The sequence below is a fragment of the Xiphophorus couchianus genome, chromosome 8 (assembly GCF_001444195.1).
Source record: "Xiphophorus couchianus chromosome 8, X_couchianus-1.0, whole genome shotgun sequence".
Classification (NCBI taxonomy): Eukaryota; Metazoa; Chordata; class Actinopteri; order Cyprinodontiformes; family Poeciliidae; genus Xiphophorus; species Xiphophorus couchianus.
This window is the reverse complement of record NC_040235.1, coordinates 21,888,982-21,903,814: the sequence shown is the minus strand read 5'-3', so window position 1 is coordinate 21,903,814 and position 14,833 is coordinate 21,888,982. Positions and strand designations below refer to the sequence as shown.

Sequence of the window (14,833 nt, the reverse complement as noted above, 5' to 3'; positions counted from 1 at the left end):
TTATGCAACCAAACTGAATTTAGTTCTTGCTATTTTTTGTCCAGATCGGTAAAATTCACACCACTGGATGTTTTAGAAAAAGAAAAATAGCTTAACATTTCCTTTACAATTTTGGCCTTGGGGAGCCTAAGTTCTGGATAGTATATTAAGGAGATTTATCCACTGATCCAACTTGTTTAGAGCCGCTTCTGGTTAGCACAAGTGAATCGTGTCCAAAATCCGTCCTTGAGGGAGCAAGCCTGGTTCAGCACAACAGATTTTTAATGAATGAGTCACCGCCAGGCGAGTGCACAACCTGATGATAAACTGAGCAGGAACATTCTGCCACTTAAATCAGGTGTAGCAGGGAGACGTCTAAAACATGCAGGACATCTTTTCCCGAAGACCCGGTGGACACCGCTAGCTAAGGTGCTCCTTTATTTATTTGCTTAATTAATCTCCAGACAAGACAGTTGCAGCCTAGGATGTTAAGAAAAAATATGCATGCACAATATTTAAGTCCCTTAATCTCCTCTGTTGACAGGAAGGTAAAACACAAACACAGTGTCCTCTGTAATTATCGGATCCCCTGGTATATATGTTCAAAACCAACTGAAAATAGGTTTTCTTTTGCTCAAGCATATATGGTGTCATGCTGATTTTTTGTGGAAAAATCTAACCATTAATTTTTGTTGATTTAGTCAGTGAGGAAAATACGCCTAAAAATGAAAGATAAAAATAAATGGTGATATCAGCTTCACTTCTTGTAGTTTATAAAATACATATAGAATCGCTTTCTAATTAATGCTGGCTTTTTATTATTCAAGTGTCTCATAGTGAGAAATCCTTGTGTTCATCATAATCATAGGGAAAAAACATGCGTAGTTTTGTTCATATAATTTTTCCACAGTTTTTGGAGCGTCACTAAATTTCAATATCTGAAGTGAGAAATAAATGCAACTGAGGACTCCTTGAATGCAATATTTGGATTATATTTGGCCATAATATGTTTTAGCCTGTTGGATGGACCTCATTGCCCATAACAGATGTGTATTTGTAGTGGTTGTGACATTGTGATGAAGGAAAAGCGCATTATTCAGTAGTAGCTCAACAGCTCTGTTTTCCTGGTATTTTGTAGCCTTAAGTACAATTACTGTAAACTCTTTAGCAGCAGAATAGCACTACTCTGTTGCCGGAGTGCCAGGTAGCCTTTTTTGATGATGGAAGATTTTATATTTGGAGCAGCTTATGTGTTCGTTACCGACTTTATGCGGTGACAGATCTGCTGCCAAACGAGGGTTGGATTTGTTTGTTTTTTTAAATACTTTTTTTAGTGTCGCTTTTATTGTTTGCTGAATAAATGCCATAAAATTTTGCGATAAAATTTTAAGTTCATATTATCCAAGTGTCAAACTTTTAACTTACAGTCCATTACTTCCCGCTGCCCTGGTTTGTAAATAGAACATATTACAGAGACTAGTTTTTCACTCTTCAAAATATCGCCTAATTTTGCTCATGACGGTGAACATTAATAATTCTGCTAAATTCCTGACATTTATTAAGGCCTTATGTACAGATCTTTACCATGAATGTCAACAACAAAGGAGGTTCTCTGGAAGACCTTTCAGTCTGGATCTGATTTAAACACTGACTTTATTACAAGAATACAAAAATACTGTTTCTTTACCCTTTTGTTCCAAACAGATTATACACACAAAGCTCTCCCATTGCAGTTTTTACACTTTCCCCTCTAAGTAAGGATTAATTGTGTCGCATTTGACATTTACAGCTCTGGAAAAAATGAAGAGCCCACTGCACTGAACCCCATTGAAAACCTCCTGGTTATTCCACCAAATATTGATTTCTGAACTCTTCCTCAGTTAAAACATTAGTATTGTTTTACTCAGTCATATACCTATAAAAAGTCAAAATTGATCATTTAAAGTGGTCTCTTAATTTTTTCCAGAGCTGTATATGTAATTCTAAGATGTCAGGTTACTCTGAATGAGAAAAGGACAGGCATCGACTGCTTTACACCATTCACCAAACGTCCTATTTTCTCCTCTAAACGTCTTCCGCTTTGCCTCCTGTCTGCAGGTGAATACTGGATTGATCCAAACCAGGGCTGCTCGCGGGACTCCTTCAAGGTCCACTGCAACTTCACAGCAGGTGGAGAGAGTTGTATCTACCCGGATAAGAAGTCTGAAGGGGTACGTCTGGCCATACATCTCCACAAAAGAAAACATGCGCAGAGGTTGGGAAGAAAACTTCCACGTTAGAATCAACAGAGGAGGAAATATTTGCAGAACTCAGCAGATAAGGAAAATATTGTGTATTTTTTATTCCCTCCTCTCTCACACGTGGGACCAACTGCTGTATTCATAACGTGAACACCTCGAGAATTGCGACTCGCGTAGTCACGTAATTAGCCTTCGTTGGATCCCCTGCTGCGGCGGGACAAGGAGATGTGGGAGATGACTCATCAGTTATATTTTACAAACAGCAGACAACATTCTCTCCAACTCACCCAAAAGCTTTTTTTTTAAATTCTTTTTTATCTATCCTAGTGCTGCTTTCTCAGGGAGTAGAGAGAACTCAGTGGCATATGAAAGCACTGGCAGGTGACAAACACAGCGAGAACACTTTCTGGTTCATTATGCATGAGCGATAGAGGAGTGTGGCGGAGTGGAGGAACACTGTCTCTGACAACTCGGGGGTTGTGTAATAGCACAAGTGCTACAGCCATTTTAATGATCCCACTCATCAAGCCTCAGAGGGGCGGTGGGAGAGGTAAGAGGGTTTGCTTAAACCCGGAATAATGAAGTGGACTTTTTATAGCCTCGTTTGTGTCTGAGGAAGAGAGAATAGCCCCCGCTGTCAGTCTTGGCATTGATGCCAAAAAAACTCTCCCACATATTATCATCAGAGCGCTAACCCACACCGTCCAGATGGAGCACAAGAAAAATCACAACACTAGAGATGCTGAGAGGGAGGAAGTTGGAACTTCGCTCTGAAAACGAGCGAAGGTTGCCCTTCAAGGCAGTGGGGGGTTTTGATGCACGTCGACAGGTGATTCTTCATCGACGCGTTAGGCGACCGCTGACAGTTTCATATCAGACCTTGCTCGCTAATTATTGAGGAATTCATCAATGTCACGGCTGAGGCCGTTACGAGTCTCGGCGTGGATTTTGATGGCAGAACGATGTTAGTGCCCATCTGTAAACCTGAGCTGGAGAGATCAGCGTCTGGCTAAAAGTATTCATGCATCCGTCAAACTTTTCCACGTTTTGTTCGTTTTGTTTTTTACGACCACAAGCGTATTTCATCGGGATTTTGTGTGACAGAACAACCAAGTTGCACATAGTTGAGAAATTTTGACCTGAAAAGTCTAAGTGTTTCCTCTCTCAGAATGAATCCAGCTGTTCTGCCAAGGTTTGTTTGAGAATATTAGTGGATAAACCAAGGAGCACAAAGTTGTGGTTGCTAAAGGAGATCACCCTTACCTGTAAAGTAAAGGTGGGCAATATGGACGTTAAGCTTTATCACGCTATTTTGTTGTATTATGGTGATAACTAAGTGTCAATAAGAACTACTTAATAAATTTTTTTAGGCAAGTGTATGGCTGTGACCGCAAATATTGCTCTGGAACAACACACCATTTGTAATACACTTCTTTAGTACACCAGTCACATGACGGCGTGTGATTTGTGTCACTAAAATGCACGCAGCAACTGCATAATTATGTTTTCAAATTTATTGACACTCATTGAACAAACAGTGGAGAAACCATTGCAACTAACCACACTGACAATGTTGGAGAGTTTTAAACAGCGTTAATTGAAATTTATCGTGGCATTGATAAATGAAAATTATTATCAGAATAAGAGGCGTATCGCGATAAGTGATAAACGATAAACGACCTGATAAATTCCAAAACTCATGGTAAAGTTGAAATGGAAAAGGAAACGGTACATTTTTTTTTGCTGGAGTTCACTGTTGCTAAGAAGGACAATCCTGAAACTACAATTTATGGACAAGTGGCAAAAAAAAACTAAATTAGCACACTGAATACATGCACAGTGAAACATGGTAGTGGCAGCACATGCTGTGGGGATTTTCTTTTCAGCAGGGATAGAGAAAACTGGTCAGAGATGATGAGAAAATGAATGAAGCTAAAGAAAACGCAATACTGAGAGGAAGTCTGTGGACCAGCTAGGAGGTTTGCCTTCCAGAGGGGGCCCTAAAATTACAGCCAGAGTAACAATAGAATGGTTTAGACCAAAATATATTCTTGTGTTAGAATGGCCCAGTCAAAGTCCTGACCTAAATCAGTAGAAAACCTGTGGCTTCCTGTTCATTTTGTATTTGAGCTTGAGCTTTTTCCAAAAAAGGAATAGTTTGCTGTAAGGCTGTAATCCACAGCTCTTGTGAAAGCAGCAGCGGACTCAAATTACTTGATCTTTTTAGAAAACATTCAAGTGGTTTGAACACTTTAACAAATCACTGCAATAGTATCAGAGAACCGCACAGACTGCCTAGCAGAAACATAAACATCAATGTAAAAAGAAAAAGAAAATCTCCATGCAGGCAGGCAATCATTTAATATAACTGTGTACTTATGAATATTTCAGCAGCAATTAGCCACCAGCTGCAGTTTGTACTGTAGCGGTGGGTGGAAACTCTCATGCCGTAGTCCGGCAAGGCTACTTGATCTCACTGAGCCGCGTTTCTGATCTGTAGGATCCATCTCCGGAGAGCAAAAGGAGAAAGAAGAAAAGCTGAAAAGGGGAGGGGCTGAGATTGCTGTCAAATTCTGTTTCCTCTCTTTAACACCTTTCTTCCCCACCCTTCCTCTGCCTTCTTTTGTTGATCCGTGCCCCCAGGCTAGGCTCACATCCTGGGTAAAGGAGACTGCCGGTTCCTGGTTCAGTGAATTCAAACGTGGTAAACTGGTAAGCCTGACTCTTAAGTCCCTTTCCCTCCCCTGAACACTTCTTATATTTTACAGAGCAAAATGGCAAAATGGCCCAAAGACTCGCCAGGCACTTGGTATAGTCACTACAAGAGAGGTTCGCTGGTAAGTGGCTCGGCCTGCGGTTCCCAGAGTCCCCGGCCGAGGCCCGGGCTTTGCATGGTTCTGGTTCTGGTTCTGCACTATGAAGTATGTATTAAGCCTGGCACTATGCTTGTAGGTTGTTAATTTATGATGCATGACACAGCATGAGCTGCATTTTTCTTCAGTCCAGCAACAATGTAGAAAAGATGCTGTCAGAAAGAAATGGAGGAGAGGTTTGTGGAAGGATGTTGAGGATTACTTTAGCTCAGTGGTGCTGTGGGGTCCAAAACGACCGATGACGAAGTATTATTCCACTTTTTCATCAATATTAATTAATTATTGACTTAAACAAGGTCCTATATCTTGCTGAAAAGTAACTTGTAATTTATTTTTTCTTATTTCAAGTATGCTAAGGTATTTGCACTAGAAAGTAAGCAACAAGACTTAAGACTGCGTTTTTGCAGTGTTAAAACTACTGGACCACAGTTTCCATTAAGTTAAAAATGCAAAAATTAGATTACTGTGATTTTCTTTCTTTCTTTCTTTTTTTTGGATTTACCTGCACAACAAAAAATATTTTTTTTAGAAAATCTTTACAGATCAAAGACATAAACAGGGCTTCAGACTGTTAACTTATTAAAAGAAAGAAACAGACGGAGTCATCAGTTGTTTTCTGTTCTGTTGGCCAGATTTTTCACCATTTTTCACTTGTGGTCAGGGGCCGAACCAAATCATTCCAAGTTCCACAAATCACCCTTGGACCACACTTTGGACACCTCTGCTTTAGATGCAAAATTGGATTTTATTAAAAAAAAAAAAACTTCCTGCTCTATCCAGTCCATGATATCTCTACTCCATATAAGTAGCATCTCTTAAGTGACTCAGTACCTTGACGCTATGACCATGAAACGCAAGTTCATCACTTTATGCTTCTTTCTTAAAAGAAAAAAAAAAGCAGAGCATAAATAGTCCAATCCTGCAATTGCGTTTGTGCTGCTGCTGCTGTGCAGCTGATCACACACTCCCAGTGTGTCAGCGTGGATCCAGGTCAATGCGGTCAGGGCACTCAGTCACCACTCAGGAGCTTCTGGCTCCTCAGTCTGTTGACTTGTGATGATCGAGAGGTAACGTTTCTCCTGAGATGTGTGACTGCATTCACAGTGTTCGGGGCAGAGAGTGAGGAGGGATGTGAATGGAAAAAAAACAAAACAAAAAGAAGAGCTAACTGGTAAGCCACTCCTGAACGTGAGCCACAGCGCCTGTGTTGTTATGGAACGTCGTCTCCTGAATGATTAGACTCGTTTATCTATGACTCTGCGCCGAGTCGCAGCAGAAATACATCAAAACGACAAACATCTTCCCCTGGTTCCTACTCTGAAAAAGATATGGAAAATATGGATGTCCAGACCCTTTTCCTTGAACGTAATCTTTAATAACCCAGATAGCTTCTTCTTTTTTTATAATCTGCAGTAAACACAACGTGAGCTAATTCATTTATACTTAATGGAACAGTATTATGCATTTTTCAGCCTCATATTATCATTTTATAGCTCACTCAAGTAACTATGTTGCTTTTAGTTGTTGCATATATCATAGATGACCTGAAAGAAATTTGACATTGTAATTTAACAATTTGAAATTTGGCCCATTTCTCTGAGAAAGTCAGGAAGTCATCACAATATGGCTCCTCTATTAACCCTTTAACAACGTTTTTACCAGCGTTGCTATGAGACGCAGCTCGTATGACGAGCTCAGAGGATGTGCAGTTCCACCTGGTGTTTGCCAATTGCTGCTGGCTAGTCTGAAGGAGCTGAGTGGGGGAACAGGGGAGAGTGGGTGCTCTGTGACATGGAAGCTCAGAATCTGGGAAGCTTGGAAAATCCAAGGAGGAGCTTTGTCCTCGAAGGTGGCGCTAGCCCCAGCCAGGCGTTTTGCACAGCTGAACAGTTGCCATGAGAGATTAAAAGATTTCTCAAACATGAATGAAGGAAGCAAGGCAACACTCCAGCTATGTTTTTGAAGTATGGAATAATATCATAGCGTGGTGTAAGGCTCAATAAAGTCGATTTTACGTATAATACTGCCCCTTTAAGAAAAACCCTAAAAAAAAAAAAACACTGCAAACTTTTGACATAAGTCTGGAAAAGTACAGGAAAGGGATCAGGCGCCCCTCACTCTTTGCCACCGTTCATTTTGAATGTCAGCCCTGTGGGGTATCTCGTGTGCATGCGCATGCAAGCATCGGCTCACCAGGTGCCAAAGCCAGTCAAGGAGGGAAAACACCGAGGCACCAGATGGTTTGCTGCTCCGGCTGCATGGCACATGTTCAGCATGCGCTCTACGCTCAGTAAGTCCTGTTTGTCTGCAAGGCGAAGTGGATCTAATGGATTCCTGATGGTTGGTATGCAGATTGTCGTTTAAGAGCATTAAAATAAACTGGATCAACCAGGATTGGTTCCAGATGTATCTAATCAGTTTGGATTATGAAGCCCTGTAATCATCTTAATGGGATGTAGCTCAGTTTTGTGCAATGTGAGCATGAAAGTGAGAGAATCGGAGGGGGTGGGGGGGATTCTGGTGTAATTATGAGGCAATTAGCATGTCATTACTACCTTATATTTCCTATTTTGAGAATTACACTTGTGTGGGTTTGAGATTCTTCACATACATGCATCTAGCATCTAAATAAGCTATTTGGGGGGTCTGCCTTTCATTCAAAGGATTTTCCATGTTCATTTTTTATCTTTTTTGTAGCCTGGAGGCATCAGTCATCCCCTTGTAAACACATTTATTACATAACATACATAAAATACATTTATGCCATTAAGGAATCAGGCAGTTATTTTACAATATTCCCCACTTTCATAAATGATTCATAAACATAAAAAAAAACTGGCTTTGAATTTACACACTAGTTTTAGAAATCTCAGAAGATTGTGTCTCTTACAGTGTTCATGCATAGAGCATTAATGTTAGGATGAAGGGTGTGTCAGATTTACAGTGTGCAGCTATGTCAGGAGAAGCTTAGTGATAAATCTAATTTGTTCTTCATCTTTCTGTGTCAGGCAAGCCCTTTGTGAAGCCATTCCCAGAGTCACACTCTAAACTTCAGAGGTAGAGCTGAAACTAGCGCCTCTGGTTAAAAGTCTCAAAATCTCCATTTTTGTCAGTTACACTTTAATTTGGAGATGATTCTATTGGAAGCAAAAACCAAAGTGATTGAAAAGCCCAATTATTTGTCGTCGCTGCTCATTAGCTCAATATAGCAGTTTATTTGATCTTACCCTGTGGACAAATGATACCAAAATTCCCGCTGAAGGCAGCCGGAGCTAAAATTTCTGTTTCTCCAAATTGAGGTCATACAGGTAAGATAGTAACTACTGAAAGAGACGCCACAGAAGCCCATTTCCAAAGATCCAAACTGACACTAAAGATAGATGACATAAATGTTATATTTCTAGCACTTCATTTGGTTACGTAATGACATCAATTCACAATTCATCTACTGACAATAATGTTATGCTGGTAATAATAGTAACTCCTTTGAATATTGACAGTAAAAGAAATAAATACGCTCACGTTGGTCTGGGTTTGATGTGTTATACAGATTTATGTAATTTATATATACCTACTTTAGATTATTTACAGAATCCTGTATATTCTGGTAATTCAGAGGAGCTGTACAGCATGGTGGTAGTACTGCATCTTAAATCCGGGTCTATAAATTGGCCATTTCCCAGAAATCCTCCCACACACCTAAAAAAAAACAAAAAAACAACTTAAATCTTGAGATAATTTCACTGAAATTTGTGCACAAAATTAAATGTAGCTTGGGTTTGTTTGTAACACCACGTTATGTAATCACACTGCAATTCAAAATAATGTAGTAAAATCAGGCTTTAAGATGTAATAAACCATTATTAAAACAGCATTATGTAATAGTTGAGTAAAATCCTTGAACTCATTCTGAATGAACAACATGTAGGTTAATATCGAGGGCATGAGTCCGGAAAGGCGACTAAACGACCAAAAATTAATTATTTGTTATCCAAAGCGTCAATTTAAGCGTCCACATAATGAACAGTTTGTGATCGTTTTACATTATGTGCCACATTATTAGATTATTTCTAAAAAGAAGAGCTACCTCCGCATTACGTAATAATGGGCACGATATGCAACGTTGTTGCTTAATGCGAGAAAAAGTATTGCAAAATGCGTTGTAGGATTTTATTACGTAATGCGGTCGTAGTGACTTTATGACATTTTGAAGCCCGATTTCAGCACATTATTACTTATCACGGCGTTGCAGGGTGCGAGAGCATTCGTAGATGTCTGCTGGAAATCAGTTCCCGCATCCCTCATTTCCCTTCTAATCCTTCTTCTGTTCCTATCCCGGTGTAAGAGCTGGAAGGCCAGACTCCATTTTTAAAAGGCGTTTTTCTCTCCGTAGCTTTCCTACGTGGACGCCGAGGGCAACCCCATCGGCGTCGTCCAGATGACCTTCCTGCGGCTCCTGAGCGCGGCGGCCCGGCAGAACATGACGTACAACTGCTACCACTCGGTGGCGTGGCACGACCAGGAGCAGGACAACTACGACAAGGCCATCCGCTTCCTGGGATCCAACGATGAGGAGATGTCGTACGACAACAACCCCTACATCCGCGCCGTGGTCGATGGCTGCGCGGTAGGTTGACGAAAACCACCCGGTCCTTGTCGTCTGTTGAAGCGGCTCGGTCTGTTGGATTTCTGAAATTAATTCCGTCTCCCGCTGTGTCGCTCTCTCTCTCGACAGCTGAAAAAGAACTACGAAAAGACAGTACTCGAGATCAACACTCCAAAGGTGGAGCAGGTGCCTGTTGTGGACATCATGTTCAACGATTTTGGCGGCTCCACGCAGAAGTTCGGATTCGAAGTGGGGCCCGTCTGCTTCATCGGCTGAGACCTTTTACCGAGCAAATGGAGGAAGAAGAAAAAAAAAAAAAGAAAATCCTACTTTTGTTTTCTCAGAAAGAAAAAAAGAAAGACAAACAGTTGAAAAATAATAGGACGATGCTATTTGTATAATAAAAAGAAAAACTGTTTCCACAAAGCGACACGAGTCAAACATAATTACGTCAGGAATACAGTGAAAATCTAAAGGAATAGAGAAAAATAACCTTGAAACCTCAGTGTGCCTTCTTTTATCACATGCAAGTTTTGAAACTGGAGTTTGCGTCCTCCCTCCCACACACACACACACACACACACACACACACACAGCCTCCCCTGCCTTAGTCCCCCGCCCCATGTCATCGCATTTGATTTCAATTCTTTTGGTCTGAAACAACGAAGGCGACCCTGAGAGCTGCTGCCGTTCCAGACGGTCGCAGCGTTGCCCACGGACACCGTCCCATTTGGCTCTGTTTTGATCTCATGCCCCAAACTACCCGCCCCTCCACCCCTCCACCCCTCCACCCTCCTCCTCCCGTTTTCCTCCCTGCCTTTTGCCACCTTCTCTGTTCTTGATTTTGTTTTCTTGTTTGTGCATAAGTGTCTCCCCATTCTCTATGGAATGGACCTTATATATTTATATACTTATAAATATATGTAAGTGATTTTTTTTCTCTTTTTTTTTTATGTTTGTAAGTACATTCTGTATATTTTTTTCTCTCCTGGTAATGTTTATTGCATCTGGCTTCAAAACATGCATGTGACCGTACTAATTGTGAGGTAGACGAACGAGAAAACATCTAAAATCGTACACACGCATCCAAAACGAGGATAGAAGAGAAAAAAGAGGGAAAAAAAACGCAATTGGAAGTTCTGTCTTTGTAGAGCACACTTTTATTTTATTTTATTTTTGTTTTGTTTTTTTAATTTAAGAACAGATTGGAAATAAAAGACTAAAAAAATATTCTCTGTTATATAAAGTACAATACATTCCCTCATTTTGTACCCTCTGAACAAAAGCCCCACTCTGGTGGAAATGTAATTAAGTTAATAAACTGCTTCTGTACTTTTTTGCTGAAATATTCATCTTACTGTGCAGTGGAAGGTAACGAATGGAAAAAAAAAAAAAAAAGAAATCAAAACATAGGTGCTATTTCTCTCCTCTGTGGTGCTATGTATGTTTTTCAAGTTTTTGTTTTGAAAAAAAATATATCTTAAGAGAAAAAAACTTGTGGCGTTAACAGCCCACATTGCTCGACAGCGCCCCCTCCCTGTTCTCTGAATCAATTCACGACACGGATCTCTGCTGCAGCCGCTTCCCTCTCTTAATCTCATCTCTTAAGGTTCCCGCGTGTCATTTCTCTCCGCCGCCTCCTCAATGGACCGCACAGATCAGAAATGGCCTGTGCCAAATGTTTGGAAAGACGAGAGGAAAAGAACTCTCCCCCTCGCTTCCGAAACACACACACACACACACCCCTTCTCATTTTGGTTTTACGTACGGATCACCTGCTCCGAATCGGGCAGGTAGAGTTGGCAAAATGGATATGTTGTAACGGGTCAAAAGGGATTTATTGCATCCTATCCAAAGGATTTTCACTTAAATATTTAGCTTTACGTGACTCGGAGTCATGGTCGAACGAGAAACAACTTGAAAAGTCACCAAATCAGCCTTTTTAGTTTGTTTTTGTTTTGTTTTTTTTAGAAAATATTGCTCATGCATTGTTGGTTTTCTTCATGTCTCAATGCTTTTTTTTTTGTTCAAACTATGCACTCTTTATGCTTATGACCACTAGTATCTACCACAGAATCTTTACAGCTCTTTATACATAGGTTTGTTTTGTTTCCTTTTTTTTTTTTCCAAAAAAAAAAAAAAGAAAAAAAATCTTTACGTGACTTGAATCCTTGCTGTTTAGGATATAACTCCATACGCTTGTAGATCTTCGGCTCTATTCTTCACGGTGTTGCAGCACATCCGACATTTATGACTTTTGCTCTCAAAAGAACCGGACGAAAAGATAGGGGGGGAAAATAAATAAACAATAATACACATTTTATTTTGTAAATTTCCAGAACCAGCATCGATGCTGTGGTTGCTATGTTTTATTTTGTAGATTTCCATTTGTAATGTCTTTTATGGTCTTTTTTTTTTTTTTTTTTCTTTTTTTTTTTGGTTGTTGTTTTCACAGTCTTGTCAAAAAAGAAAAGATATTAAAAAAAAAACCTGTGTTTTTAAGGGTGAAGAGAATAGAGGATCATATTGGTTTTTTTTGTGTCAATAAATTCAAGTTTACTGTGGCCATCCCACTCCTGTATCTCTTTTGAAGCATTAAAACCTATCTGCATGCATGAAACAGTAAAGTTTTTTTCCTCGTGTTATAAGTTTGTTTGAGCCACATGATCTCCACACAGCGTCCCCCTCCTCCTGACCCCCAATGACCCCTCACCCCTGTGTCGTCAGGATACATCCGTTTTGCCGGTGCCACCGACGGGACGAGCGACAAAGGTCACGTCCGAGTGTGTGAAGTGGAGAAACAAACAGTGATGAACTTGTAACTCTTACCAAAGCCAATGTCCATATGTAGTATATTTATTGTGATATTTAAAAATAAAAAATAAATGATAAATGATACCAATAGTGAAAGTGTAAAACTCCCGCTCTTTACATGCACACTGGAAAGCACAAATTAAATTGTGTAGACGCTTATCTGACGCAACAAACCTCTTTAGCGGCGATTTTCACGATAAGTCACACATGTAGTCGGCCAAAACCTTTTTTTTTTGCTTTGCTTTAATCTGATGGTTGTGTGTGTAACTTTTTAGGTGGGATTGCAAAAATGAACAACTGGGCGCCTTTTGTCGTTTTTAAAGTTTATCACATGTGTCTTGATGTGTTATAACGCAGTTCTAGCTCCACAGATATATCACAAGAAGGAAGAACTCTGGCCACGTCGTCATCAGATTCCTTCTTTTTCTATGTATTGAAACCATCAGTGGCGGTCCTCACTTTATTATAGTGCTGGGCAAGCCTCTTCCTCCGAGGCCCCTCAACCCCACACTCACTATCTCAACAAGGCCTATTTTGCAAACTGTGTTTTAATTATTTACATTATAAGAACCATAGAAAAGGAAACACACACACACACACACACACAAAATTGGTTTGGTTTAACGCATTGTGCTTTTTAAAAATATTCTTTCATAGAGATGAACTCGAGAGACTGAAACAGCCAGGCGCAAACACAGACTACATGAAGTACTAAATAGAGATTGCTGCAGGATTTTGTAAATAATTCCAATCTGTCGGTTTTATGAAGCTAAAAAAATAATAAATAAATGTTTCACACATCTCAAACGGCATCAGTAAAAGAATAATTTAGCTTAAGCGTCCTGCTTTGTGGGCTTGTTTTAATCCAAGGTGGTCTTACTACCAAAACTAAAAGAATGTTTCTTTATGTTTTCATGAAGAAACATAAAGATGTTTCATGTTTACATGTTTTCCAGTATGTTTCCAATAACATACTGGAAAACCCCCAAACTGTCTTTTAAACAGAATCTTGACTGGGTGTAAAAATATTTGGTTCAGAGGTGATGAGTATAAATGCATTCGATTTTAAAGTAGCGACGTACCAGAGTCTTCAAAAAAACAAAAAAAAAAACACTTAAGCACTGCTTTAATCGTGTGTGAATATGAAGTTGCAAATTAAATGGATTCAAATTAATAAGCCACATGTACCTAAGGGGGATATTTATAAATTTCATTTAGTCAAAAGTACATGCTACCCCCATGTTTTTGCTGCCCTGGGCAGTGAACCATATCCATATGAAAACAACTGCAGCAGCGACTGATGCACAGTTAATGCACAATTAACGCCCTTCCATCCCGTCCAAGTGCACGCATTTTGCCATCTTGAGTCGTAAATTATTTACGGAGCGATTGGATGTGGGCATTTGCCGCAGGTTTTTTTTTTTTTTTTTCTTTTTCTTCTTTTTTTCCTCCCAGTGAACTTGCTAATATAAGTTATGTTAACCTTGTCGTGCGCCTCTAATTTCAATAATCTGCTTTGATCAGCTGTGTGCAGCACTTCAAGCATCTCATTAAGAGAAAACCTCGCACAGAGAGCATAAAGCCCAGCGCAGCAAACCTGATATAAATATATAGTTCTATATATAAAAGGTTGGTACCGTCATCAATATTTAATGCGGTGTTTACAGGATGAATTTACAATGATCAAAGTGCCGGAGGTAGCATCCTGAGTGAGTGAAACCAAAGTAAGCACACGGCGACATCGAAAAGGCCGTTATGATAAGTGGGACATGTACAGTAAATAGGTTGGGAAATGGGGATAAAATAGGAAGAACTGGTCTCTTTAGTTTCACAGTCACATGGTAAATCACACGGAAAGTAGAACGGTGGGGTGTGTGAGCCGGAGAGAGGACAGTAGACACAGAGTATGATGATAACAATTTAGAACATAAAGATGTTATGTTAAAAAAAGACCAACTAGAAAAAACTAGTGTGTAATTTGGCAACTTATGGTTGAAACAGTAAGATTACATTAACGGAATAGTGTCTGAAATTAAGTCAGACCAAACCTCTCTTGTTTTAGGTCAGTTTGGAATCGCCAAAAATGATTCCTATTTGCTAAAAATGCAACAATAACAAGAGGAGGAATAGGTCAGAGATTTAAAATGGCACTACATGTCTGGAAAAATACACAACACTGCCCCTTTAACACCACGCCTGGAAGAAGGTACTTTCTGGTTGATGTGACAGGAAAGTCAAAAGAAAGCAGACAAGATATCAGGAAGAGGATTCTGCAGATGCACCAGTCTGGTTTATCCTGGGGAACAGTTTCCAAGTCCTGA

The 14,833-nt window shown here is 39.9% G+C and overlaps 1 protein-coding gene across 3 annotated transcripts in view; it reads left to right on the top strand.

The window, feature by feature from the left end:
• col5a1 (procollagen, type V, alpha 1) overlaps positions 1-12,313 on the top strand; it is a 97,199-nt gene extending 84,886 nt beyond the window's left edge. For 2 of the 3 annotated variants that reach the window (XM_028026209.1, XM_028026207.1), the window contains 4 exons: positions 2,077-2,189; positions 4,863-4,931; positions 9,486-9,719; positions 9,828-12,313. In XM_028026209.1, coding sequence (XP_027882010.1) covers positions 2,077-2,189; positions 4,863-4,931; positions 9,486-9,719; positions 9,828-9,974 — 563 coding nt within the window. In that variant the 3' untranslated portion in view covers positions 9,975-12,313. Of the gene's footprint in view, positions 1-2,076; positions 2,190-4,862; positions 4,932-4,987; positions 5,057-9,485; positions 9,720-9,827 lie in introns of all 3 variants that reach the window. The other variant, XM_028026208.1, reaches the window with a different exon arrangement.
• The last annotated feature ends 2,520 nt before the right edge of the window (positions 12,314-14,833 follow it).